The sequence below is a fragment of the Thalassophryne amazonica genome, chromosome 16 (genome assembly GCF_902500255.1).
Source record: "Thalassophryne amazonica chromosome 16, fThaAma1.1, whole genome shotgun sequence".
NCBI classification, from domain to species: domain Eukaryota; kingdom Metazoa; phylum Chordata; class Actinopteri; order Batrachoidiformes; family Batrachoididae; genus Thalassophryne; species Thalassophryne amazonica.
In genome coordinates, this window is record NC_047118.1 from 91,977,131 (window position 1) to 91,995,458 (window position 18,328).

At 43.8% G+C, this 18,328-nt stretch overlaps 1 protein-coding gene across 1 annotated transcript in view; it reads right to left on the reverse strand.

The window, feature by feature from the left end:
- LOC117528787 (serine/threonine-protein kinase SMG1-like) overlaps positions 1-18,328 on the reverse strand; it is a gene marked incomplete at its 5' end in the record, with an annotated part of 213,177 nt that overhangs the window by 67,803 nt on the left and 127,046 nt on the right. Inside the window, 3 exon segments of the mRNA XM_034191411.1 lie at positions 4,698-4,854; positions 8,409-8,620; positions 10,130-10,364. Coding sequence (XP_034047302.1) covers positions 4,698-4,854; positions 8,409-8,620; positions 10,130-10,364 — 604 coding nt within the window.

Sequence of the window (18,328 nt, forward strand, 5' to 3'; positions counted from 1 at the left end):
CAACGCAAATGACGAGAGATGTCACCAATTCAGAACTATTTAATAAAAAAAAAGTATGCATTTACACTTTGTGTCACCTCAGCTCTGCTCCTCACAGATTAAAGCTCCTGAACTAAACCATGATGTCTAAAAACAGAGCATCCAGAAAGTATTCATAGTGCATGTTTTCCCATATTTTGTTATATTACAGGCATATTTCAAAATGGATTAATGTTTTTCCCTTCAAAATTCTACACACAAGACCCCATAATGACCATATGAAAAAAGGTTTTATATATATATATATATATATGTATATGTAGAGAGAGAGAGAGAGAGAGAGAGAGAGAGAGAGAGAGAGAGAGAGAGACAGAGAGCAAATTTATTAAAAAGCTAAAAAATAAAAAAAAAACCTAATAAATCACTTGTCCATAAGTATTCAGTCTTTCCCATGAATCACAAATTTGAGCTCAGGTGCCTCCTGTTCCCACTGATCATCCTTGAGATGTTTCTACAGCTTAGTTAGTAGAGAAGCTTGAATCTTCGACTGGACTGGGTTGCTTGACGCGACAATGTTTCGCTTCAAATCGCAGAAGCTTCCTCAGCTAAAATTCTTGCTCTGGAAGTCTGACTTCTGTCTGACTCTTGTAGAGAAGAATAAAACAGAAGCCAACAAAAGCTGGAGTTTGTTAACCTAACCAGACTCCTCCTACTGAGAGGCAGACTGCTATAGGCTAGTGACTAAACAATAGCTCTAATTAGCAACTATTGTGCTGTAGTTAGCACTCTCCTAATGACAGGACAGCTGTCCCTCTAATGATGGGATGGATGCCTTGATGATGTGAATGACTCATTACCATGAAAAAAAGACTGAAACTGCTTTGACCTGAGTACCCCATTGTAAACAGGGGATAAAGCGTGTCTCAGATCCCCTCCCCGGTTAAGGCTGGGTTTCAAATGTTTCACATAGAATGTCTCCTTGACCCCTCTCTCAAACCATTTCTTCTCTCTGGTTAAGATTTTAACTTCCTTGTCCTCAAATGTGTGGTTAGTGTCTTTAAGGTGGAGATGAACTGCAGACTGAGGTCCACTGGTGCCCTCTCTGCGGTGCTGGTATAGCCTTTTGAGTAAAGGTTGCTTCGTCTCACCTATGTAGTGTTCGTTACAGTTTTCCTGACATCTGATAGAATACACTGCATTGCTCTGTAACTAGGGATCATGTCCTTAGGGTGAACTAATTTCTGTCTCAAGGTGTTAATCGGTTTAAAGTAAACTGGGATTTTGTGCTGTCTGAAGATCCTCTGTAGTTTTTCCCCTACTCCTGCTAAATAAGGGAGAGACACTCCTCTTCTTGTCTCCGTCTGTCTATCTTGTCTCTTTGTTCTCTGGGACTTCTGCACTTTGTCCAGGGACCATCGTGAATACCCACATACTGTGAGGGCTTTCCGGACACGTTGTTGTTCTTTAGCCCTTCCTTCTGCAGTTGTGGGCACCTGTAGGGCTCTGTGTTGAAGCATCCTGAAGGATTGTCAGACTACCAGAGCAAGAATTTTAGCTGAGGAAGCTTCTGCGATTTGAAGCGAAACCTCCTCGCGTCAAGCAACCCAGTCCAGTCGAAGATTCAAGCTTCTCTACTATGGAAACCACCTGGACAACTGAGAGCCGACACAGAAACACTACAGCTTAGTTGGAGTCCACCTGGGGTAAATTCAGTTGATTGGACATGATTTGGAAAGACACACACCTGTCTACATATAAGGTCCCACAGTTGACAGTCAGAGCACAAACCAAGCATGAAGTCAAATGAATTGTCCGTAGACCTCAGAGACAGGATTGTCTGGAGGCACAAATCTGGGGAAGGATACAGAAACATTTCTGCTGCTTTGAAGGTCCTAGTGGAATTCTTTTGCACAATGCCTCTGTCTTTCAAATCTAATCTGTTTTTGCTCCACACATCGTTACAACTCCCGATGACAGAGATGATTGTATATTATTTGTTAACTTTCTCATGATGGTGTTAACGTGTCCGTTATGACGTGTTCTGCTGCCTTTCTTGGCCACGTCACCCGTGTAAAAGAGGTCTCACTCTTAATGGGATTTTATCTAGTTAAATGAAGGTTATTATTATTATTATTACTATTGACTGTTTGATTGTTGACTGATGCACAGTGTGGTAAATAATATAGCGCCACCTGCAGGCAAATAAATGTAATTCTTAGTATATGAGTAACATGAACAGATCTTTATTATCCATAAAAATTTTAGCTTGCCAAGTTGTACAGTGTGGCCACACCCCCTTTCATATTATGTCTTATTTTGAAAGAAAAAAAAAAGGCCCACATGTAAAAAGAAATTTCTCCTCATTTCCACATGAAAAAGAATGTATTTTTTTCTCAATGTTGATGGTATCTGATATAATACATGGAAAGATATTAAATGATTAATGATTTTGATGGGGAAAGTATTTTCAAGCATTATTTTCATGATGAGGCACACCCACTTTATCCAATCATCATCAGACTGTAGGGTTCAACTCAGACAGGACCCCCGATCATACCATGCAAATTCCCTGCACATTTATTCTGATTACTCTTTTTCCATTTATAGTGCCTCCTTGTTGGCCTACACGTACCACACTGCTTACACGTTGCCTCTGCTTGTTCTTCTGTATGCTTGTGGCACGTTTCACGTTTATATGAGGTACTGTTGCAAAGATATGTAAGAGTTTCCATTTGACTGCTCCCCACGGTCTGTTCTACTTCAAGTTCCTTTTAATAACTTAATGGATCGCACTTGCAAAGAGTGGCATCAATCGAAGTGATGGCCTGGGGTGAGAGAGATCTTTAAGGTTTTACATATTTTACAATACTGGGTAAAAGAGGTAAAACAGAAATGGTGGGCACGATATTAAAAGATTGGTCATACTCCAAATAATCTGTTAATGTATGAATGTTAACTGCACAGTGCTGGAATTTTGGTCAAAAATGTATTTTCCTTTATTATAGCGTCACCTGCAGCAGAAAAAAAAAAAGAGTGAGACTTGTTAAGGCCTGTTAGATATATTTCTGTTTAATTATGGTTTTCTTTATTTGTTTTCTGTATTTCTTTTGGTATTATGGTAGTTATTATACTTAGGTTATATTTTTTGTTTCATTCTTATTCTCACTTTCCTTTGTTCTCTCTTGGTATGTGCATGTAGAACTGGATTTAACTGGTTTGTACCACTTAGGATAAAGAGAGTTAGGTTACAATTATAAATGATATGTCTCCGGTTATTGCGCAGGCCTGGGGCAGGGGGATGGACCTCCCTTGAATGCCCATGGGGGCCAATAAGAGAAATAAGGTCCGCCTCTGTTACGCATATGTAATCCTGTATAAAAACTGCTTGCATCCATTGTTCTGGGTTCTGTAAGAGCGGATCTTGTTCTTGCAGGGCCCAGGCCTGATTATTTTTGCTGTGACTTTGATTAAATTTAAAAGTGCGGAATAGTTCGAGTTTGTGTTTTGTAAGGGGCAGTATTACAGAAAGAATTGGGGGAAGAATTAACAGGCCCTAGCTGGTCTGTATCATCCCTAAAAATTTCAGGTTGCTAGTTTTTAATGTTGTGAGCCATACCCACTTTTCTAATTAAAAAGCCAATAGGCCACGCCCCTTTCAACAATTAAAATGTACTTACATAGTTGAAGTAAGACCCGTCCCATGATTACCCCTGTTAAGTTTGGTACAACTCTGATTAGCCAATTTTGAGATATAAACTTTTGAAGTTGATGGCTCCCCCTAGTGTCCAGTTGACACTATTTTAATCAGACAGCCTCTGCATGATTGTGCATCAGACAGGTGTGTTTCATCCAGATCAGAGTTACTGTATGAAGACAAGTAGAACTTCCTGTCATGTGTTTGTAAAGGGAAGTTCATCTTTAATTTCTGAGGCAGGTTAAGGCCCATCAAGCTCATTTTAATAACTTCAGCTTATCAGGTCCAGTTTGGTGTTGATCAGTACAAGGGTCTAAGTTCAGGCCCAAAAAGTCAGTTTTGCACATTTTGCGAAATGTGTGAAAAAACTATCAGCACAAATGGGCGTGGCCTAACTCAGGACATTCAGCTGGAGCCAGTGAACGTGTCCATATAAGGCATTTGGATGTGCGATGTACGGTTTGGGACTTATAGGCCAAAATGCAAACATGATACTATAGCGCCCCCTACGGGTCGATTTGTTTACCATTTTTGTATCTCAGTTTGTCAGAGGAGTTTGTACCAGTTCTGAAAATGGTGCCTCTCCAGGTTGTATGTTCTAGGCTCCACTGAAGGGGAAAATAATAAGAATAATAATACTAAAGGTACGAAAACAATAGGGATCGCAGCCCCGCCAGGCTTGGACCCCTAAAGAAAAAAAGCCCAGAGAGAACTGAATACAATAAATAAAAAATCCCATAAAACACAACACTGAACTTTGACACACGACTTCTGAGGATGAGAGGGTTCAATGAGTTTTTGATCCCATGAACAGACTTGACAAACGTCATGTTCACTCACGTGTATATGATTTGTTGAAATAGAAAAACGTGGAAGCTCAACATCACCAAACACCTCAGCATGGAGGCAGAACCTGATCATTCCAAGGAAACAATTTTAACATGGTAAAAAAAAACAACAACCCACTGGGAAGGGAAGCAAATTCTCAGGTAGGAGGGGCGCTGAAGGAGAGAGTGGGCGTTACCTTCTCAGTGAGATGTCCAAAAGAAGTCTCCAGCTGGGAAAACATTCCATCAAATGCAACCAGCAACATTTGGCCCGCGGACATCTTTGGTGGGCTTTGGTCCGGTCCATCCATGTTCCGAGGCTGGATCAGGTCAGAGTACTGAGCACGAAGCATCCTGCACGCAAAAAAACACCAGACGTGATGCTTACAATCAGGAAGAAACTGCTCGGACTCACCCTAAACAACAGGAACAAGTCAAACTCTGGGCCGACTCGGACACAACGTAAACAACAGGAACAAATCAAACTCCGAGCCGACAGACTCACCGCAAACAACAGGAACAAATCAAACTCTGAGCCGACAGACTCACCGCAAACAACAGGAACAAATCAAACTCTGAGCCGACAGACTCACCGGAAACAACAGGAACAAGTCGTACTCCGAGCCAACTCGGACTCACCGTAAAGAACAGGAACAACTCGAACTCCGGGCTGACTCGGACACACCGTAAACAAAACAACAGAAACAAGTCAAACTCCGAGCCGACTCGGACTCACCGTAAAGAAGAGGAACAAGTCAAACTCCGAGCTGACTCGGACTCACCGTAAAGAAGAGGAACAAGTCAAACTCCGAGCTGACTCGGACTCACCGTAAAGAAGAGGAACAAGTCAAACTCCGAGCTGACTCGGACTCACCGTAAAGAAGAGGAACAAGTCAAACTCCGGGCCGACATGGACTCACCGCAAACAACAGGAACAAATCAAACTCCGAGCCGACAGACTCACCGCAAACAACAGGAACAAGTCAAACTCCGAGCCGACTCGGACTCACCGTAAACAACAGGAACAACTCAAACTCCGGGCTGACTCGGACACACCGTAAACAAAACAACAGAAACAAGTCAAACTCCGAGCTGACTCGGACTCACCGTAAAGAACAGGAACAAATCAAACTCCGAGCATACTCGGACTCACCCTAAACAACAGGAACAAGTCAAACTCTGGGCCGACTGACACACCGTAAACAACAGGAACAAATTAAACTCCGAGCCGACATGGACTCACCGTAAACAACAGGAACAAATCAAACTCCGAGCCGACATGGACTCACCGTAAACAACAGGAACAAATCAAACTCCGAGCCGACAGATTCACCGCAAACAACAGGAACAAATCAAACTCCGAGCCTACAGACACACCGTAAACAACAGGAACAAATCAAACTCCGAGCCGACAGACTCACCGTAAACAACAGGAACAAATTAAACTCCGAGTCGACAGACTCACCGCAAACAACAGGAACAAGTCGAACTCTGAGCTGACTCGGACTCACAGTAAACAACAGGAACAAGTCAAACTCCGAGCCAACTCGGACTCACCGTAAACAACAGGAACAACTCAAACTCCGGGCTGACTCGAACACACTGTAAACAAAACAACAGAAACAAGTCAAACTCTGAGCCGACTCGGACTCACCGTAAACAACAGGAACAAGTCAAACTCCGAGCCGACAGACTCACCGCAAACAACAGGAACAAGTCGTACTCTGAGCCAACTCGGACTCACCGTAAACAACAGGAACAACTCAAACTGCAGGCTGACTAGGACACACCGTAAACAAAACAACAGAAACAAGTCAAACTCCGAGCTGACTTGGACTCACCGTAAACAACAGGAACAAGTCAAACTCTGAGCCAACTTGGACTCACCGTAAAAAACAGGAACAACTCAAACCCCAGGCTAACTCGGACACACCGTAAACAAAACAACAGAAACAAGTCAAACTCCGGGCCAACTCAGACTCACCGTAAACAACAGGAACAAGTCAAACTCAGTGCTGACTCTGACTCACCGTAAAGAACAGGAACAAATCAAACTCCGAGCAGACTCGGACTCACCGTAAACAACAGGAACAAGTCAAACTCAGAGCTGACTCTGACTCACCGTAAAGAACAAGAACAAATCAAACTCCGAGCAGACTCGGACTCACCGTAAACAACAGGAACAAGTCAAATTCTGAGCCGACTCGGATACACCGTAAACAAAACAACAGGAACAACTCAAACTTCCAGTCAACTGATATTATCTTGTGGAATAGGGCTGCAACAACAAATCGATAAAATCGAAAAAAATCGATGACAACAGGCGTTGGCAACACAATGCGTCATCGATGCGCTGAGTCGAGCGATTATGGTGCCAGAAGCGGCCAGTGCACAGAGCAGATCAGACGCTGTTTCGTAGAACTACACAGTTAGAATATGGCAGATGCAAGTAGACAAAAGAAAGTTAAGACTTTAAAAGTGTGGGAGCACTTTACGTTAAACAACGCAAAGACGTTTGTTAACTGCAACATTTGCAACTCGGACCTCGCATGGCACGGGAGTACGACGGTAATGATGCAACATCTCAAACGAAAGCATATCGGAGTCATCAACGAGGAAGGGGAGATCTCAGTGTCTGGGCAAGTTACCAAATGTTTGATTATTTTTGTGTAAGCAGTCGTAACGTCTCAGTATGACAAGTCAGGCAGTGATATGAAGCCTGACGGTTGGATCTATCAGGCTCAGGCTGTCTGCATGTCTCCCAGAGCAGTGAGTTGAGGGGCAGAGAGTGAGAAAAAGAAAAAGAAAGAACAGTAACAGCACCGACAGTTTTTTTTTTATGTTGTCAAAGTCCTACCATCAACATTAACGCCTGTCCGATTGTCCAGGACAAGTGTAAAATGTGATGGGACAAATAATAGCTCTAAATCGTTGTCCGAACGGACAAGTGGCATTTTTTTTTTCTTGCTTTAAAACATTCAAATTCTTCTCACACCTCGCAAGAAAGCGTCTTCAGTTTTTCCTGCCACACTCCATGCAGCGGACAATCGGAAAACATGATAACACCGATTTCTCCCCAGACAGTGGAACAACGACGCCGCGCCATCAGTGTTCTGACAGCGCCGTCACACTCTGCCGTGCTCTCAGTTAGTTTTTAAAAATTCAGCCAGGCTGTTTGTTCAGAAGTGCCCCCCCGCAGACAGAGAGCCAAGCAGCGCTGCAGCGGAAAAAAAACTCCGTCGAAGTCTAAACAAAACGAGCTCCAGAAATTCATTTATAGGCTTTATTTTACTGTTGAAAGTCTTCATGTTTCCAAAATTCGCTGAAATACGTGACAGAGAGAGAGAGAAATACGTATATGTGGGATGAGTCACGTGTGTCATTGTGAAATGACCACATAGTTTACAAGTTATACAGAGAATGTTGCAGATATAATGAGTCAGGCTCCAGTTTTTGATTTAGGTTTTATGGTTAACTGGTTATGCTAATTGCTCATTTGCAGCAATAAAAATACCTCTTTTTTCACCATATATTTTATAAAATTTATATGCTTCAATGTTGTTTTATGGCAACTCAGCTCTTTGATAAAGCAATGCCATTTGAAATAATTATTTTTGTTCTTTATTATAAACTGTTTTATTCTTTATTATTTTATATTTCAACAGCCAAGGGACATTTGACAATTTGTTGATTTTCAAGTATTTTAAGTTTTCAAATAATGTTCTGTTAAATAAAGTGATGGAAGGAGAGAAAAATTGTTTCCCTGGCACATTTTTAAAAAAATTCCCCGCTAATCCGATTAATCCTGTCGAAACCCCATCAGATTAATCGATTACCCAAATAATCATTTGTTGCAGCCCTATTGTGGAACATTTGGACGAACTCCCCACAGAATAAAGGAATCCTACCTGGTGATGTTGAGGCAGTGGTTATGTTCCTCCTGGTCCAGACCTGTGGTCGTCTGGAGGCTGTCAGCCAAATCATGGAGACCGAGACCATCGGAACTCTGCTCCAGAAGTTGCTCCAGCTCGCTCAACATGGCCTCCAAGGTGGGCTCCCCTTTCAGCATGCAGCGCACGGCCTCTGGAAGGATGATCTGATGGAAGTTGGTGTTCAGCTCCTGGAGCCAGAAACCAGATCAGAGTCAAGAAAGGACTGAAGTGTTAACATACAACGTAATCTTTATTTTGGTTCCTTGTGGAATAACGTTTTTAGCACGACCATGTTCAAAGATGCTGTTCCACAGGAAGGGGTAGAGCAAACATGACACGCCAGCATGTGATTGGATTGTGGTGAGAGCTTGCCAAAGACTATGGTTTCGAGGGAAAAGGACAACTGATTCTTCCTAAAATTAATGACCAACAACATTGTTTTGGACACATTAATGTCAGAAAGGATGACCTACACCAGACCAAGAAATCGGACACTCCTGGATCATGGTCATCATCACCCCTCAGCAGTGACACAATGACTGAGGCCAAGAAATCGGACACTCCTGGACCGTGGTCCTCATCATCATCCTTCTGCAGTGACAATGACTGAGGCCAAGAAATCGGACACTCCTGGATCGTGGTCCTCATCATCACCCCTCAGCAGTGACACAATGACTGAGGCCAAGAAATCAGACACTCCTGGACTGTGGTCCTCATCATCATCCTTCTGCAGTGACACAATGACTGAGGCCAAGAAATTGGACACTCCTGGATCGTGGTCCTCGTCATCACCCCTCAGCAGTGACACAATGACTGAGGCCAAGAAATCAGACACTCCTGGATCGTGGTCCTCGTCATCACCCCTCAGCAGTGACAATGACTGAGTCATAAGCCGATTTCGTAAGCCAATGCCCTTCAAGGGGTGTGAAAGGATGCACTCCTGTGGTGATCCGGGAGAAGACAAGACTGTCAGATAATGTGCTTTTTATCTTTCACCCTCTGGGATACATTGGTCAAGAAATCAACAAGCCAAAAAGATCAGACTGGGCTGAATGCTATGGTACAACTGAACCTGTCTGCCAAAATGTGGGTCTGGATGCAGTTAAAAGCTGAAGAACCTACAAGCTGCATCTTCTGCATGTGTCAGGATCAGGTTCAGCAGGGTGCCAAGCAGCATCATCAGCACCCCGTCCTGACCAATGCAAGTGGATCTAAGTTTAACTGAACTTCTTCCAGTAAAGTCGGCATTCTTTCAGCCAAGAGTATGCCTGCATAAAATTTACGTCAGGTGACTGAACATTTGAGAGCATGATAGTCTGAAAAGGAACTCAATAGAGACCTCGTCTTTCAGTCTTGAGTGTATGCTGCCATGTGTTCCTCTATTCCTCATCTCACGGAAATTTGCTTGATCATTCCAAGGCTCAGACCGGATGATCTCTACATGGAAAAACTACAGAGGAGTACAGAGTGGTGCCCACAGTGGTATTTCAGAGGGTTCACTGTTGTCACAAAGTACACACAACAACTAGCACACAAACATGAGAAGAAGGAAATGCTGCTGGCTGTAAAAATGATGACTACCCTGGGCCTCTTGGCCTCTGGTAGAAGATGGAGCCCTGACAGGCTACATATTTTGTAGGCAAAGGGTTGACTGAAGCAAACAGGCTCAAAGCGGTATGACTTGGACCTGTACCAACCTGCAGACTGGTGTAGACGGCACTGGCCAGATAGAGAGTCTGAGTTGCAGTGGAGGGTGAGGGCAGCTCCAGGTCATGAGGCAGGAGTGAACAGCGCTGCAGCAAAGTTGCTAGGGCGGTGACATTTCCGATCATACTGCAGAGCTCCTCCAGGAACCACACTCCATCCCGCAACACCAGGTCCACCAGCTGCTCCCCCGCGCTGGCTGCAGCGCTCTCCATTACTAGGTTGGGCCTGAGAACAGAGTTTATTCCACACATCAGCTCAGCAGTTTAAGAAACACTCCTCTGGAGACTTTCTTAAAGTCTTTGTGTTCTGCTGTGACACAGGAGAAGCCACAGACAGTCTAAAGCCTGGGTTCCACCGAATAATAAGCCATGAATAATGAGCCACGCATGGGTGTGTCAGTGATTATTCGAAGAATAACCCACATTTTCATCTATCACGTATCCGCTATGAAGGTGCCTCTCTGTACCCCACATGTGCCACATATCAGCTGCTAGTGAGCCACAACCGACCTGTCATTAGAGCCTCAAATGGCTCACATCAGCCACACTAAGCCACGTAATGCAGTGATAGCACCATGATAACGGCATGTTGGCGCACGTTTAGGCATGATGGGTTTGGTCCAAACCTCCAGCCCTCCCACACCTGGTCCCTTTAAAGTTTTCATTTCACAGATTCACAGCAGCATTTAAATATGTCATATTTTTAAATGCAGTTCAAAAATAGATGCTCCAGTAAAGACCCGCGGTTGTGTGCTGTGTGCCACGGCGTCATCAAGTTAATCTTTTCGGTAACTGTTCTCAGAGCCACGGCGTCATCAAGTTAATCTTTTCGGTAATTAACTGTTCTCAGAGCCACGGCGTCATCAAGTTAGCTTTTCGGTAATTAACTGTTCTCAGAGCCACGGCGTCATCAAGTTAATCTTTTCGGTAACTGTTCTCAGAGCCACGGCATCATCAAGTTAGCTTTTCGGTAATTAACTGTTCTCAGAGCCACGGCGTCATCAAGTTAATCTTTTCGGTAACTGTTCTCAGAACCACGGCGTCATCAAGTTAATCTTTTCGGTAATTAACTGTTCTCAGAACCACGGCGTCATCAAGTTAATCTTTTCGGTAATTAACTGTTCTCAGAGCCACGGCGTCATCAAGTTAATCTTTTCGGTAACTGTTCTCAGAGCCACGGCGTCATCAAGTTAATCTTTTTGGTAACTGTTCTCATACCCACGGCGTCATCAAGTTAATCTTTTCGGTAACTGTTCTCAGAGCCACGGCGTCATCAAGTTAATCTTTTCAGTAATTAAACTGTTCTCAGGGCCACGGCGTCATCAAGTTAATCTTTTCGGTAACTGCTCTCAGAGCCACGGCGTCATTAAGTTAATCTTTTCGGTAACTGTTCTCAGAGCCACGGCGTCATCAAGTTAATCTTTTCGGTAACTGTTCTCAGAGCCACGGCGTCATCAAGTTAATCTTTTCGGTAACTGTTCTCAGAGCCACGGCGTCATCAAGTTAATCTTTTCGGTAACTGTTCTCAGAGCCACGGCGTCATCAAGTTAATCTTTTCGGTAACTGTTCTCAGAGCCACGGCGTCATCAAGTTAATCTTTTCGGTAATTAAACTGTTCTCAGCGCCACAGCGTCATCAAGTTAATCTTTTTGGTAATTAAACTGTTCTCAGGGCCACGGCGTCATCAAGTTAATCTTTTCGGTAATTAACTGTTCTCAGAGCCACGGCGTCATCAAGTTAATCGTTTCAGTAATTAAACTGTTCTCAGAGCCACTGCGTCATCAAGTTAATCTTTTCGGTAATTAAACTGTTCTCAGCGCCACAGCGTCATCAAGTTAATCTTTTTGGTAATTAAACTGTTCTCAGGGCCACGGCATCATCAAGTTAATCTTTTCGGTAATTAACTGTTCTCAGAGCCACGGCGTCATCAAGTTAATCGTTTCAGTAATTAAACTGTTCTCAGAGCCACTGCGTCATCAAGTTAATCTTTTCGGTAATTAAACTGTTCTCAGAGCCACTGCGTCATCAAGTTAATCTTTTCTGTAATTAAACTGTTCTCAGAGCCACTGCGTCATCAAGTTAATCTTTTCGGTAATTAAACTGTTCTCAGAGCCACTGCGTCATCAAGTTAATCTTTTCGGTAATTAAACTGTTCTCAGAGCCACGGCGTCATCAAGTTAATCGTTTCAGTAATTAAACTGTTCTCAGAGCCACAGCAGTTGTGTTCACACACTAAGTTTGGAAACTGTATACGAGTGTGTTTCACTCCCTGTTACAGTGTTTGTTCTAAATGAGCAGACCACGGAACACTCTGTGAAACTGTAGTGCTAGTTGAGAGTGTTTTTTTTTTTTCTTGCTCCTTTCCACAGCAGTGACATTTAAAATGCTGAGTTTGGCTACTGTATAGAGTGTGTTTACCATTTGCTGTTTTGCAATTCTAACACCGAGGTGTTAGCTCGAGGCGCTGTGCGTGTCTTGCACTCCATGGATGCTCTTTACAGTTGTAACACGGGAGTGTGAATCTGAGACACTGAGTGTCTTCCTCTCGTTGGACCCCAATTGTGGCCTCTACAAGTGTGATGCCTGAATCTGTCTTCTCACAGGCACTATTGGATACTGCACTAGTACATACATGCTGTACAGGCAGTCCTAACAAAAGCAAAGAAAAAGCTAAATCTGGATGGAACATTTCCCATTCTCCCTGTAAAATGTGCAGTTTCAGAGGATGGATCTCTTGTCACAGCTGGAGGGGAGCATTTGGTATCCTCACCCATAACATCTTCAGCTATATGTGTGGCCCTTGAAGGGCCAGACTCCATGCTGAAATCTTGTGATCAAGCTGTTGTGCCAACTGTACTGAATACCAGTGCGCCCTCCCCTAGAGCATTATACGTTAACACATGGAAGCTTTATAGCAGTCGGTGCAGCACACGAGGTGTAGACCCTGAGCGTTGCCCTGTGCCAATGTTGCTTAGCTATCTTCAATCACTGTTTGACAGAGGGCCGTCTATCTCTACAGTTAAAGTTTAGGTGGCTGCTGTCTCACACAGTAAGGTGGATGGACACTCAATAGGGTCACACTCCCTGATATGCTGTTTTTTAAGGGGTGATCTCCGGCGTCGCCCTCTGAGGGTTTTACGTGCACCATCCTGGGATCTTCCATTGGTCCTGGTGGGCTTATGGAGGGCAAGCAAAACTGTTGAAGTGGATTGTTGAAGCTATATTGCAAGCTTACATGAAGGGTGACCGTCAACTTCCTCCAGTGAGATGTCACTCATCCCAGGGCATATCCAGTTCCTGGGCTGCCCTAAGAGGTGTTCCACTGACTGACATCTGTGCTGCAGCAATGTGGACTTCCCCCTGTACTTTCACATGCTTCTATAGAGTTAATGTGGCTGTTGCTCAACCTGTGAAGACGCCTGTATTATCAGCCTCTTTGAACTGCAACTGAGGTTCAGTCAATGCAGACTATGAGTGATCTTGTTGGTGTGAGGTCATCAAGATGCTAAGCACCACCCTTGGGCGATCAGGAGGAACAAAATAGAATGAGAGTTATGAATGTAACTATGGTTCTATGAATGTTGATTCCAAAATCCAGAGTTGGTTGTCACTCGAGAGTTTAGGCAATAGATTGAATGCCAGCTGATGCGCTCTCATATATGGTTGGTTGATGTCACCCAGGTCACATCCACTAATGTGACTTTGTTGGTATAACACTCTACCTCTGCGCCTGCGTGCATGAAATGATCTAGGTGCTAAGCACTGCCCTCTGGTGGTCTTCCGGAATTCATAGAACCGTAGTTACAAACGTAACTTGTTTTACTTCTGTAATTCTACACTAAGGATGTGGAGATTAATCGATACAAATCTGAATGTAGATACAAAAGTGTATCGATTCATTCATTGTGCATCAATTCAATTAATGGGTGAAAACGCGATGGATGGCTTGCTGCATGATTGCATCCAATTTTTTTCCAATGCACATTGAATGCAACAGTGACGGAAGCCTGAAAGCACATTTCTACCACAACAAATCTCTTTCAAAATGGAGGCCAATGACAACAGTCCAAGCAGTTGTAGATTTTTGGTGCACCTAAAACATTTAAATTAAATATTTAAATATTAAATAAAATATTTTAGTTTTTTGTTTTAAAAGGTGGGAAACTTGACAAGATGCAGGTTGTTTGGAAAGAATGTCGTGGCTGCTGCTGCGCCCCATAACTCGGCAAAACTGGTAAGAATTTCAAATTCCTTTTGACAAGGCAGCACTCTGTCATTGAGTGAATTACTTTAAGTCATTCATTGAGAGTGATGTTTTACTGTTTATTGTACTGTTTAAGCTCTGACAGGACCATACTGAATTTGCAGCTTCATATTTTCTATTAAAATTTTTACTATAATTTCTTTCCATGATGTAGAATTGCATCGTATTGCACCAAACGTCATTGTATTGATAAGATAAGATTTTATTGATCTCACAGTGGAGAAATTCACGTTACATCAGCTCTTAAAAACACACACACACGTACGTACACAGGTACGTAGGAACACACACACGTACACACGCACAGGTACGTAGGTACACACGTACGTACGTACACAGGTACGTACGTACACACGTACGTACGTACGTACGTACACAGGTACACAGGTACGTACGTACACACGTACACACGTACGTACGTACACAGGTACACACGTACGTACGTACACACGTACACACGTACGTACGTACACAGGTACACACGTACGTACGTACACAGGTACACACGTACGTACGTACACAGGTACACACGTACGTACGTACGTACGTACACACACACGTACGTACGTACACACACACGTACGTACGTACACACACACGTACGTACGTACACACACACGTACGTACGTACACACGTACGTACGTACACACACACGTACGTACATACACACGCACGTACGTACACACACACGTACGTACACACACACGTACGTACGTACACACACACGTACGTACACACGTACGTACACAGGTACACACGTACGTACGTACACAGGTACACACGTACGTACGTACACAGGTACACACGTACGTACGTACACACGTACGTACGTACACACGTACGTACGTACACACGTACGTACACACGTACGTACACACGTACGTACACACGTACGTACACACGTACGTACACACGTACGTACACAGGTACATACGTACACACACATACGTACACATACGTACACACACATACGTACACACACGTACACACACATGTACACATACGTACACACACATGTACACACACGTACACACACATGTACACATACGTACACACACATGTACACATACGTACACACACATGTACACATACGTACACACACATGTACACATACGTACACACACATGTACACATACGTACACACACATATACACATACGTACATACACATATACACATACGTACATACACACGTACGTACGTACGTACATACACACGTACGTACGTACGTACATACACACGTACGTACGTACGTACATACACATACACACGTACGTACGTACATACACATACACACGTACGTACGTACATACATACACATACACACGTACACACGTACATACATACACACACGTACACATACACGTACGTACACACACGTACATACGTACACACACACACACGTACGTACACACACGTACATACGTACACATACACACACGTACGTACACACACACACACACGTACGTACACACACACGTACGTACACACACACACACACGTACGTACACACACACTATCACAGATTTAGACTGGTTTGTGAACAATATTTGAGGGAAATGGTGATATTGTGTATGTGGAAAAAGTTTTAGATCTTTGAGTTCATCTCATACAAAATGGGAGCAAAACCAAAAGTGTTACGTTTATATTTTTGTTGAGTGTACATACACACGCATATATATATATATATATATATATATATATATATATATATATATATATATATATATATATATATATATATATATATATATATATATATATATATATATATATATATATATATATAAACATGATTGGGATTGAAAAAGAGATAGGAGCATCTTATTTACAATATGTGAAGTAGAGTTAAGATGTAATAAGGTGACATTAGTGCTGGGATTTGTAAACGAGTTGTTACTGCACATGATTTATGGACATAATATTGCACGTGATTTGTGGACATATTAATATTGCATGTGATTTGTGGACATATTGCATGTGGTTATTTCAGTGTTATTGTACAGTCTAACAGCAGCAGGGAGGAACGACCTGCGGTATCGTTCCTTCTTGCACTGAGGGTGCCTCAGTCTGTCACTGAACGAGCTGCTCAGCTCCACTACAGTCCGGTGCAGAGGGTGAGAGGAGTTGTTCATGATGGATTTGAACTTGGCTAACACCCTCCTCTCAGCCACCTCCTCCAGAGAGTCCAGAGGACAGCCCAGGACAGAGCTGGACTTCCTGACCAGCTTGTTCAGTCTCTTTCTCTCCCGCTCTGTGCTGCCGGGGGACCAACAGACAACAGCATAGAGGAAAGCAGAGGCTACAACAGAGTCATAGAAGGTCGTAAGCAGATGCCTGCTCACTCCAAAGTATCTCAGTCTCCTCAGGAGGTGGAGGCGACTGTCTTTTTTTGTACAGGGCGTCAGTGTTGTGAGTCCAGTCCAGTTTGTTGAGGTGAACACCCAGGTATTTGAGACTGTCCACAGTCTTTATGTCCTCCCCCTGGCTGTTCACTGGTGGGTGAGGTGGTGGTTTCCTCCTGAAGTCGATCACCATCTCCTTCGTCTTACTGGTGTTGAGACAAGTGGTTGCACTCACACCAGTCCACGAAGTCTGTGATGACCGACCGGTACTCCAGCTCGTTCCCCTCAGACACACGACCCACAATGGCAAAGTCAGAGAACTTCTGGAGGTGGCAGCTGTCTGTGTTGTAGGTGAAGCCCGAGGTGTAGAGGGTGAAGAGGAAAGCGGAGAGGACGGTGCCCTGGGGGGCCCCGGTGCTGCACCTTACGACCTCAGACTGACAGCTGCGCAGCCGCACGTACTGTGGGCGGTCAGTGAGGTAGTCGATGGTCCAGGCGGCGAGATGTCCATCCACACCTACGTCCTCCAGCTTCCCCCGCAGCAGCGTCGGTCTGATGGTGTTGAAAGCGCTGGAGAAATCAAAGAACATGACTCTCACAGCGCTCCCGCCGGTCTCCAGGTGGGTGAGCACTGGAGACTGTCATCTACCCCGATGTTGGGCCTGTAGGTGAACTGCAGCGGGTCCAGGATGTCGCTCACCACGGTGCGGAGGTGAGACAGGACGAGCCGTTCCATGGTCTTTATGAGGTGGGAGGTCAGGGCAACTGGTCTGTAGTAGGCCGGTTCCTTGGTGTGCAGTGTTTTGGGAACCGGGACCACACAGCAGGTCTTCCACAGGGTGGGGACCACCCCCAGGCTGAGGCTCTTGTTGAAGATGTGGCTGAGGACCTCACAGAGCTCATCTGCACAGGTCCTCAGCAGCCTCAGGGAGATCCCATCAGGTCCTGCTGCTTCCTCTGCTTCAGCTGCAGGAGCTGGTCTCTCACCTTGGTCAGAGTTACAGTGAGGGGGGAGGGAGGTGGGCTGGTTGTGCGTTGTGAGTAATTGAATCGCCATCAAATACATATCAAATTGCATCAAATTAGGAACAGGGATGAATCATATCGCACCACATCGTCAGTATCGTCATGTCATTGTTTGGGTTAATAGGGTTCTAAAAAGGAATAGTTTGCACCATCTGTCATGCTTAGTTATGTTACACGGTAAAATATGTCACATGTCATAGAATTCAATGGATGTCGACCTTGTCTGACCTTTACTTTGGAGGCCAAACATTCAACAGAGCCAAAACTATTCCATTTATTAATCCTTTTATTTCAACCAATAATTTGCATTTTTTTTTTTTACTGAAATTGGAGCAACTTTAATATTTGACCCCTCTACAAACTGAAATTGACCTTTGTCACCATTGTTGCTGTTTTTACCCCATAAATCCAGAACATTCCATCACAGATAGTTCAAACCATATTTTGTTGGAATTGTTATGATCAGACAAATTATGTGATATAGTTTTCAACATGATTGGAGCATTTTTAAAGTTTGACCTCTGTGTAATTCTTCATTGACCCCTACCTGGCTAC